Source organism: Podarcis muralis, chromosome 2 (assembly GCF_964188315.1).
Source record: "Podarcis muralis chromosome 2, rPodMur119.hap1.1, whole genome shotgun sequence".
NCBI lineage: Eukaryota > Metazoa > Chordata > Lepidosauria > Squamata > Lacertidae > Podarcis > Podarcis muralis.
The window spans coordinates 117,152,545-117,163,684 of record NC_135656.1 but is presented as its reverse complement, the minus strand read 5'-3'; the positions used below and the strand labels follow the sequence as shown (position 1 = coordinate 117,163,684).

At 50.3% G+C, this 11,140-nt stretch overlaps 1 protein-coding gene across 2 annotated transcripts; it reads right to left on the bottom strand.

The window, feature by feature from the left end:
• Nucleotides 1-806: 806 nt before the first annotated feature.
• LOC114592333 (uncharacterized) lies at nt 807-10,173 on the bottom strand. Of its 2 annotated transcripts, XM_077922547.1 has the most exons (4): nt 10,080-10,173; nt 7,897-8,787; nt 6,360-6,480; nt 807-3,591 (listed from the first exon to the last, which is right to left on the bottom strand). In XM_077922547.1, exons 2-4 carry the CDS (start codon nt 7,996-7,998, stop codon nt 2,699-2,701), a joined length of 1,116 nt encoding a protein of 371 aa, XP_077778673.1. In that variant the 5' UTR covers nt 7,999-8,787; nt 10,080-10,173; the 3' UTR covers nt 807-2,698. The 2 variants fall into 2 exon arrangements, with proteins under 2 accessions (XP_077778673.1, XP_077778678.1); XM_077922552.1 differs by lacking the exon at nt 10,080-10,173 and having other exon boundaries at nt 7,897-10,073.
• Between the last annotated feature and the right edge of the window lie 967 nt (nt 10,174-11,140).

Sequence of the window (11,140 nt, the reverse complement as noted above, 5' to 3'; positions counted from 1 at the left end):
TGGCTGATTCATAGAATCATAGAGTTGGAATAGACCACAAGGGCCATCGAGTCCAACCCCCTGCCAAGCAGGAAACACCATCAGAGCACTCCTGACATATGGTTGTCAAGCCTCTGCTTAAAGACCTCCAAAGAAGGAGACTCCACCTTCTTTGACGTGGTTGATTGACATGGCATGGCACGTGCTTTAAATGTAAAATTGCATATTCACCTGATAATTCTCCCCTCTAGGTAGGCAAAGGTTTTAGCTAACTAGCTAAACAAATGGAAGTTTATTTTGTCCCTACTTCATGCGTGGTCTTTCACAGGACTGCAGGAGGCGGTGATGGCTGCTAACCTTTAAAAAGGGATCAGGCAAACCCATGAAGGATGAGGCTATCAATGGCCCATTGGCATGAAGGATATATGGAACCTCCATCTACAGCAGCAGTGTACCTCTGAATATGAGATGCAGAACAGCAGCAGTCGGGAAGGGCAGCGCCTCTCTAGCCTGCCTGGTATCATCGCAAGAGGCATCCGATTGGCTGCTTTGGGAAAACAAGTTACTGGACTAGAAGGAACTTTGATTGGATTTGGCAGAGCTCCTCCTGGTGATCTCATAGCAGGGGTGGAGAAACCTTTGGCCCTCCAGATGTTGCTGCACTACAACTCCCATCAGCCTCAGCAAGGATTGCCAATGGCTGATGGGATTTGTAGTCCCAACAACAACTGGAAGGCCACAGAGACCCTGCACCTGCCTTGTAGAAGTACCGCCTAATTCAATAGGACTTACTCCCCGCAAAAACATGAAACAGAATCACAGCCCAGTACAGTAAAAGCCCATTTTATATATTTTATAAACAAAATATAATTGAATTTGACTGTTGAAATGCCATACACGCAAATAAAATTGCATGTCAAAACAGTTCCACATCAGAATGCAGGTTAGGAGGCACTTGTGTTTGATTACTTCGCTGCACGTAGAAAACTGAAGTAGACCATAATCTTTCGCCTTAAAGCTCCCTGTGTGCAGGATGTTTTGTGTTTTACACGGGAAGAACATTTTAGATCCAGCTCCACTCGCATTTCTAAAGATGGTAGAATTCAATAAAAGCGTCTCTTCTGCTGCATGGCAGATTGGCTTTTAAACTTTACAAGGAAGGGTGTATAAAGGAGGACTCTGAGCCATGGAGACAGGAAAGATAAGAGTCGCTCAATAATGGGTCCCAAAGCTGTAAGCTGGCCACAAGCGACCCATGTGTGGAATAACCTATACCAATAAAAAAGGCAGGGCGCCATAGAGATAAAAGAACGGAGTGACTCCCCCAAACCACTTTTCATTTCTGCTCCACAAATGCTGCCCTCTTCTATTCTCTTTCCAATTACAGTGGTACCTCAGGTTAAGTACTTAATTCATTCCAGAGGTCCGTACTTAACCTGAAACTGTTCTTAACCTGAAGCACCACTTTAGCTAATGGGGCCTCCTGCTGCTGCTGCGCCGCCAGAGAACGATTTCTGTTCTCATCCTGAAGCAAAGTTCTTAACCTGAAGCACTATTTCTGGGTTAGCGGAGTCTGTAACCTGAAACGCATGTAACCTGAAGCGTATGTAACCTGAGGTACCACTGTATTCTGCCAAATCTTTGGATCATCGCCTTCCTGGAGGCTGGTAAGAAACTAGCAGGGCTTTTCCAGAGTCGCCCATAGCAGCTGCCAGAACTGAAAACTGTTAGCAGCTACAGGCCTCTGGCCATTTCTGATCATCTTTTTTCACTAGTGGGCATCTTTGGAATTTTGAGAAAGCGCCATGAGTGCCAGTCACAAAATGGCTGCCGTAGGGTGTGTGGTACGACACAAAATGGCTGCCACGTATCTGTGGGTAGCATAATATGGTGGGGGACGACCACAAAATGGCTGCCACACCTGAAAGAACAGAAAATGTCCATGCCCACAGTATCAATGGGTTGAAAGGAACCCACATTAGCCGCTGCCACGCTTTCTCACAGTGATAAGCTTTTGGCGCCTCTCCTCAGTTCATAATGGAAGTTGGGGTCCTGGCATTCAATGGAAATGCAGACATGTTTAAGGGGAGGTGTTCAATCCACTGAGAACAGGAACTGAGCAGGAGGAACGTATTGTGGATTTTTGAGGGTATATTTATTGAGACCTTGTACAGGGGACGCGGGTGGCGCTGTGGATTAAACCACAGAGCCTAGGACTTGCCAATCAGAAGGTCGGCGGTTCGAATCCCCACGACGGAGTGAGCTCCTGTTGCTCGGTCCCTGCTCCTGCCAACCTAGCAGTTTAAAAGCACGTCAAAGTGCAAGTAGATAAATAGGTACCGCTCCAGCGGGAAGGTAAACGGCGTTTCCGTGCGCTGCTCTGGTTCGCCAGAAGCGGCTTAGTCATGCTGGCCACATGACCTGGAAGCTGTATGCCGGCTCCCTCAGCCAATAAAGCGAGATGAGTGCCGCAACCCCAGAGTCGGCCACGACTGGACCTAACGGTCAGGGGTCCCTTTACCTTTTCCTTTACAGGTGCCACAGGAGATACTGGCAAGGACAATGGCAACTATTGATGCCATGGCGTCAACCCTGGGTACCTGCTCCTTCCCAGGCTATTGTGTGAGCTAGCCTTAAGCCCCCTGTCCCATGAGAATTCCCTGATTTCTAGTAAGGTGCACGTTTCTGAAAGAATCTCTCTCCCACAACCCTTGAGAATTTACACAACTTCCTCTCCTGTGTGGGTTCTCTGGTGTGCAGTAAGGTCCGATGTGCTAAGGAAGGATTTGCCACAGTGTGAGCAGGGGCCTGGCTTCTCACTCAAATGCGTTTTCCGATGCCTGGCTAGTACCGAACAGCGACTGAATCCTTTCCAACAGTCTGGGCACCGGTACGATTTTCCGCCCGTATGACGTCCCTGGTGTCTATTAAGGCTTGATTTATTGCAGAATGTCATGCCGCAGTCCAAACACTCGTACGGCTTCTCTCCGGTGTGGCTTCTCTGATGATTGTTAAGAGCAGTCCCGTGAGCAAACCCCTTCCCACAGTCGGCGCACTCGTACCGCTTTCCCCTCAGGTGCGTCCTCTGGTGCCTCATGAGGTGCGCGCTCTGATTAAATGTCTTCCCACAACAGGAGCATTTATACGGCTTCTCTCCAGTGTGGCTCCTCCGATGGGTAATGAGGTTCGCGCTCCGACTGAACCTCTTCCCGCAGTCCGAGCACTTGTGCGGCTTCTCTCCCGAGTGGATCCTCTGATGCCTAATGAGGTTGGATCTGGCGAGAAAGCTTTCTTGGCAGTCCGAGCACTTGTACGGTTTCTCTCCCGGGTGGATCCTCTGGTGCCTATTAAAACTCGATTTAGTGCTGAAGCTTTTCTCACACAAAGTGCACAAACTCCTTCCCTTTCCTTTGTGTATCCGTTGTTGCGGGGCTATTTCGCAGGCTGAGCCTTCTGGGCCTGCAGTGGCTTCCCTCCTCCAGTCTCCCCTTCCATCGTCTCTCTTGGATCCACCATCCCTTAAAAAACTCTGTTCCAGCTCTAGACTACGGGCTCTTTTGGACCACATCCGCTGTGGCTCCCCATCGCTGTCACTCATCCAGACATCACCACCTGGAAAAAAAAGGGAAAAAAGAGAGCTGCGATAAGAACATGAGACGAGAAAGGAAGGCTCAAAAGAGTGAACGGACCAAATGAATGGACCTATTTATTCAGGGAAATGGAAATACTAATATTAATAGTACAGTGGTACCTCGGGTTAAGTACTTAATTCATTCTGGAGGTCCGTTCTTAACTTGAAAGTGTTCTTAACCTGAAGTACCACTTTAGCTAATGGGGCCTCCTGCTGCTGCCGCACTGCCGGAGCACGATTTCTGTTCTCATCCTGAAGCAAAGTTCTTAACCTGAAGCACTATTTCTGGGTTAGCGGAGTGTGTAACCTGAAGCGCATGTAACCTGAAGTACCACTGTACCAATAATAAGTAGGCAAAAGGTAAAGGACCTCCGAATGGTTAAGTCCAATCAAAGGTGACTTATGGGCATAGCTGTCAACTTTCCCCTTTTTTAAAGGGAAATTCCCTTATTCCGAATAGGATTCCTCGCAAGAAAAGGGAAAAGTTGACAGCCATCCTTATGGGGTTGCGGTGCTCATCTTGCTTTCAGGCCAAGGGAGTTGGTATTTGACCACAGACAGCTTTCTGGGTCATGTGGCCAGCATGACTAAACCGCTTCTGGAACAATGGACACTGTGACGGAAACCAGAAACACTGTTTACCTTCCCGTTGCAGCGGTACCTATTTATCTATTTGCACTGGCGTGCTTTTCAAACTGCTAGGTTGGAAGGAGCTGTGACAAAGCAACGGGAGCTCACTCCGTCAAGGGGATTCGAACTGTTGACCTTCTGATCGGCAAGCCCAAGAGGCTCAGTGGTTTAGACCAGTGTTTCCCAACCTTTTTTGGGCAAAGGCACACTTGTTTGATGAAAAAAATCTTGAGGCACACCACCATTACAGCCCCGTGACGTCAGCGCGCAGCGTCACGCCGGGAGGGAAGGGCGCCGGGGTGCTGCTGCTGCTGCTGCCGCCGCCGCTCCCGGCAGGCATGGGCCCAGCTGAGGCGGCGGCGGCTGTTGTGGTGGCGGCGATAGCGGGCGGAGGAGGGGGCGGCAGGGCCGAGGTGGCCGGCGGCGGCGGGGGAGGCGGCGGCGGGTGGAGCAGGAGGGCGGCCGAGGCCGGTGAGGGAGTAGGGTTGCCCGGGGCTTGAGGAGCCGTCGCCGGGAGTTGCTGCTGCTGTTGTTGCTGCTGCTGCCCGGACATGCCGGCCTCCTCCTCGTCCGCTGTCTCGCGCTCCTCCCTTTTGCGCGCGCTGCCCCGCCGCCGCCCCATTGGCCGGGTCCTGTCAGCTGATCCTGTGTTATTTCCTGTGTGTGTGTGTGAGGGGAGAATGGAGAGAGAAACCTCGGCACCACCACCGCGGAGCCGCCCCCGGCTCGACGCGGATCCTCGCCGCCGCCGCCCCGCCTCTCGCCGCCCGACTCGCCCGCCTCCCTCCCACGGCACACCAGGCAACGCCTCGCGGCACACTAGTGTGCCGCGGAACACCGGTTGGGAAACACTGGTTTAGACCACGGCGCCTCCCACATCCCTGATAATACTAATAATAATTCAATTTATATCCCATCTTTACTCCTGAAGGCGTGCAGGGCGGCAAACACGTCAATAATAAAACATTTTGCAAAAACAGTTTTAAAAGCATTTAAAAGTCCAAAAAAAAGTTATATCGGCTGTGAGTCCTGGAGGTCCTGCTCCCTGCCTTGCTGGCCTTTCCCCACCTACTTGGGAGGGCGGGGCCTGACTGACTCCAGCTACAAAAGCAGAGGCTGCACAAGAGGCCAGAGACCATCTTGGCTGCTCTTGGTGCAGACCCAGGTCATGGAGCCTGAGTTTCCCAAACCACCTCCTGCAGTGAACCACAATTGGCAGGATCGCCAACAAAGGTGGCAGGTACCTTCTGTGTTTACAATTAATATTTTTTCCCCTCTTGCTAATTATGCTGTATGAAATGTGCATTTTATATTTGACTTCCCTTAATAATGTTTTCTTTTGGAATGCTTAAGATTTATTTATTTTTGCTATGTTAAATGTGCATTCTGTAGCTGACCTACACCCTTTGCAATGTTTCACTTTGAAATCTTTAAGATAACATTTTAGTTTCCTGTTAATTAGCTAGCTTTGAATGTATGTTTGTTCTGTAATGTTTTTCTTCTGGGTTGCTTTATGTTTTAATGCAGCTTGCAAACAGCTTTGAGGTTTTTTCTCTCTTAAAAATATAAAGCGGTATAGAAGCGAAATGAACAATAGTAAAATAATAATCTCTGGGTTGCCTGGAAAACTCCTTCAGCCCTCAGCTGCCTGCAATAATAATAATAATAATAATAATTTATTATTTGTACCCCGCCCATCTGGCTGGGTTTCCACAGCCACTCTGGGCGGCTTCCAACAAAGATGAAAGATACACTAAAATGTCACATATTAAAAACTTCCCTGAACAGATGTCTTCTGAATGTCAGGTAGTTGTTTATCGCTTTGACAGGATTGTTTTCAAATTCCTTCTGAATATTTTTTTTTTTAAATAAATTTTTATTGATTTTTCAAACACAAAATAAACACAAACAATACACAATACGTAAACAAACAAACATATAAACATGTATAATTTCATAACCTTTTTTTCCTAAACCTTACTTCCCGGACTTCCCCATGCCTCCCCTTTTCTGCATCCCTATTTTAAAATTTCTTCAGCAACCCCCCAAATTCCTTCTGAATATTATTAAGGGAGGGGCAGATGTACCTCCACAAACCTCAAGCTCAGGTAATCCTTACCTGGCGAACTGGCCTCCTTCCCCTTCCCAGCCTCTCTGATGAGACGCCTCGGAGCAGTTTCGGACACAGTTCGCTCAGCCTCTGCAAAGCTCACCGCCACCTCCTGGATTAGGCCCAGCTCCTGAAAGAACAGTGAACACTTTCCCCCCTTCTTCTTCATCACCAGAGTAATATTCCAGAGGCCAGCAAATTCCCAAATTGCAAACTGCAACGCAAGCTCCTACCGTGAGGCAGTTTCTCCTAATGGAAGCTTTTTCCAGTCTTGAAGTGGGCACATTGCCACATGGTCAACTCTCTGGGGGCAAAATGCTTAGGATGGACAGGGCCAGAGACAAAAGCAGCTGGGGAAGCAGATGTGACCTTTTTCATTTTGCACAGAATCCTACCTTACATCCACACCTTGTATCCCACCCATCTGACTGGGTTTCCCCAGCCACTCTGGGCAGCTTTCAACATAGAGTGGTACCTTGGTTCTCGAACTTAATCCGTTCCGGGAGTCCATTTGACTACCAAAACGGTTTGAAAACCAAGACCCGGCTTCCAATTGGCTGCAGGAGCTTTCTGCACTCAAGCGGAAGCAGTGGGAGCCACTTCGGACGTTCAGCTTCCGAAAAATGTTCGCAAACTGGAACACTTACTTCCTGGTTTGCGGCATTCAAGAGCCGATTTGTTTGGGGGCCAAGCCGTTTGAGTACCAAGATGCCAGTGTATATAAAAACAGTAAAATGTCAACCATTAAAAGCTTCCCTGTATAGGGCTGCCTTCAAATGTCTTCTAAAAGTCAGATATTCTTTGACATCTGAAGGGAGGGTGTTCCACAGGGCGGGCACCACTACCAAGAAGGCCCTCTGCTTGGTTCCCTGTAACTTCACTTCTTGCAGTGAGGAAAATGGCGCTGGACCTCAGTGTCTGGGCTGAACGATGGGGGTGGAGATGCTCCTTCAGGTCTACTGGGCCAAGGCCGTTTAGGGCTTTAAAGACTCAACTTTGTTGGACCGGTCATGTTGTACGGATGCCTGATTATCATCTTCCAAAGCCACTACAGTATTCCGAACTTAAAAATGGAAAGCGTAATGCTGGTGGTCAACGAAAGAGGTTTAAAGACTGTCTCAAGGCAAATCTAAAGAAATGTTGTATAAACACCAACAACTGGGAAGCACTTGCCTCCAATTGGAGAATAGCCTTTACCAAAGGTGTCATGGGCTTTGAAGACACTCGAACTCAGGACGCAAGGGAGAAATGTGCTAAGAGGCAGGCATGCTTGGCAAACCCTCACCATGATCAATTCCCACCCAGAAACCTACGTCCCCACTGTGGAAGGATGTGTGGATCTAGAATTGGCCTCTACAGTCACTTACGGACTCACTTTTAAAACCATGTTTATGGAAGACAATCTTATTCGGCTACGAGTGATCGCCAAAGAAGAAGAAGGACTAGCCACACCCAGCAGCGGAGGAAGGAAAGTTTTTGTGGTCAGGTGTTTGGGGAAGGAGGAACGCCCTGCCTTTCACAGGACAGCCTGAAAAGCTCTCCTCACCTGTTCTTCTTGTGTCTTGGCCTCTCCTCGCCTCAGCAGAAAATCCTCTGCAGGAGCCACCGCCCGGCTGCAGGTCTCAGGGCGACCCACCCACTTCTGCATTTCCTAGGGCAGGACAGCCAGAAACTGCTCCAGGATCAACAGCTCCAAGATCTGCTCCTTTGTCCGCTTCTCTGGCTTGAGCCACCGATGGCAATGATTGTGGAGCTGTCTGTACGATTCCCTGGGCCCCTCTGCCTCCCTGTAGGAGAACCACCGGAACAGCCGGCGTTCTCCGTCTGCGCTGAGGGCATGTTGGCCATCTCCCTCCACTTCCCCATAATCCTCTCTGTCTCTAGGATCCGGCGAGCCATACATATCCTCAGCCAGCCCACAAAGTATGCGCTCATCACATCCAGCCTGCGGGCCGGCAGTTGTGGGTCTCTCGGTGTGGATAAAAGATAATGTGGTGTCCCCCCACGGTGGCTGTGGGCTCTCTATGCTGGAGTTGTGGGGCTGAACCACTCGGAGGAAGTCTTTCCACTGGGCTTGCCAGCTCTGCTGTAGCAGCCCCTTGTCCTGCTCCCCTTTAACACGTTTCAGCAACGGCCATTTTGGAAACTGCCCATCTGCCTCCACTTGGACGATAGGGGAGGCATCTCCTGTGCCTTTCTCTGCGCTGGCCTCTGGCTTGGAAATGGCTGGCTCTCCAGCATCCATCTCTTCTCTGGCTTTGTGTCTCCGGAGCTGGCGACTCGGGAGAGAGGATGGTTCCCTGTGGACCCAGCTTAGTCTGGGCCCTCCATCGCTTCTTAGAGAAGCAGGGAAGTGGCCTGCCTGTTGCTCTGTTCTGTTGGCACACAAGGAGATGTCACTGGTGGGCAGCAGCTCTCTCCCCCAAAACACTTCACCCTGGAGGAATGAAACATGCAGAACGCAGAGTGTGTTGCATCATGGACCTCAGGCTGAATATGGCCCCCGGGGCTCTCTCTATCTGGCCCTCAGAACCTTCCCAAGGCCACACCCCCTCTACCCAGGCCACACCCTCAACAGTCTTGCTTTGGCCCCATTCCTGGGCATTTTCGCCTGGCTGGAATGTGCCCCTGAACTTTGATAGCACCTCTTTGCTTGGCTAGATTGAGGACAGAGAGGAGAGTGTGAATAGAAACTGGCTTACTGTGGGGACGCGGGTGGCGCTGTGGGTTAAACCACAGAGCCTGGGACTTGCCGATCAGAAGGTCAGCGGTTCGAATCCCCGCGACGGGGTGAGCTCCCGTTGCTCGGTCCCTGCTCCTGCCAACCTAGCAGTTGGAAAGCACGTCAAAGTGTAAGTAGATAAATAGGTACCACTCCGGTGGGAAGGTGCACTGCTCTGGTTCGCCAGAAGCAGCTTAGTCATGCTGGCCACATGACCTGGAAGCTGTATGCCGGCTCCCTCGGCCAATAAAGCGAGATGAGCGCCGCAACCCCAGAGTCGGCCACGACTGGACCTAATGGTCAGGGGTCCCTTTACTTTACATTTACAATGTGACAGCAGCATTTACACTTGTTGCTCTGTTGCTTTTGTCCCTAGCGCTGCCTCCTGCTGATGTGTGGCCCTCGAAAGGCTGCCCAGAAAAGGCTCCCCATCCTGATACAGAACGAAAACAATCTGGATTCTCCTCACGCTGTTTGTTATGGGGCCAAAACATTTCCACCCAGACGGAAGAGGGAGCTATCGGGAGGCTCCAGGGAGCCGCAAGGTTTGCAGAAGTGTGGGCAGGACAGTTGCTTGGCATGCAGAAGGTTTAACACCCCTAGAATCTCCAAGTGCTGCTAGTAAAGGCTTCCTGCCTGAAACCTTGAAGTGCTGCTGCCGTTCAGTGTAGGCAATGCTGAGCGAGACAGACCCAGTTGTCCGACTCCGTAGGAGGCTGATTTCTGTGTTCCCTTTGCAGGCAGAAAATGCCAGGCAACATCTCAAACTGGGAAGCTCCCAGCTACTAGGAGTTTGGGAAATTTGGGAGATCCTCTGCCCGTGAAAGGAGGCAGCAGCCCTGGGGCTGGATAGACTAGTGGTCTGACTCTGGCACAAACTGCTTCCCCCATTCCCAATTCCAACATGTGTTTCCCTGCCTTTTGCTAACTCCTCAGCTTGGAATCTCCTGCTCTTCTCCCCCAAATGCCCCTTTTCTGCCCCCCAGCCAAATGCACCTTCTACTTACAGGCTCCCCCCAAGAAACAAATTGCAGCCAGCCTGCAGAGGGTTCAGGAGCTCAGCTGGGCAGAGGAGGAAGGTCCTCCACTTTGGACAGCACCCCCCCCCATGTGGCCCTCCATTTCCTGCCTCTCTAGGAAGGAGAGCTCTGTCCCCTTAACCATTCCAGAGCCAAAGTGTGATTGTGTTCCTCTCCTTCCTCTTGCCTGTTTGGGTTGTTTTATAGCAATTTGGGTATTAAAATGCATGGAAAGGGGCTGGGGGTCCGTGGCCTCTGCTGTTGCACCCGTTTCTTTCCTTAACCAGGAGGAGCAGGAGGAGGTGGCTGGTGAGAAGGAGGGAAGAATGAGGGGTCCAGATGGAGGAAGAAGGGAAGAAAGGAGGAGAGAAGCCCAGCTGAATCCTCCAGGGGGATTTGGAGCGGTCTCTCAGCCAGATCGGATTCTTAGAGGAGTTTGGGTGAGTAAACCTCAAAGTGCAGCCTGGATAGCTCACTTGGTCAGAGCTTGGTGCTGATAATGCCAAGGTTGGCAGATGCAAGTGATAGACCACATGGAATTGGCAGAAATGACTGGCAGAATCCGAGACCTGGGAGAAGAGTCAGTGGAAGAGGAATGGAAGAAGTTCAAAGACTACTTGCAAAAACATTGCAAAATGTTTGAATGCTAAAATGAGGGAAAAGGTAAAAGGCGGATCTACACGGATCCTCGTGAATTCATATGATTTTTTCATTCAAATTAAATAAAACCACCATGATACTGTAGACCATGTCTTACTCTGTAGAAAGCATCAAAAAAATCACGCATCCACTGTTTCGGGGGGGCGCAGGGGCGCAAAAACATGGTTAAAAAACACGGATCCTCATGGATCCTCATGATTTTTGCACTAGATCAGCCCAAACTGACTTTCAAATTACAAATCATGTCCAGGGGCACAACATCCACCACAGAAATCACGCATCCACGGCTTCCTGGCGAAACCGTGGCCCAAAAACGTGGTTTTCAAGAACGGATCTTCATGGATCCACACGCTTTCTGCATCGGGCGAACCCAAACTCACCGTCAAATC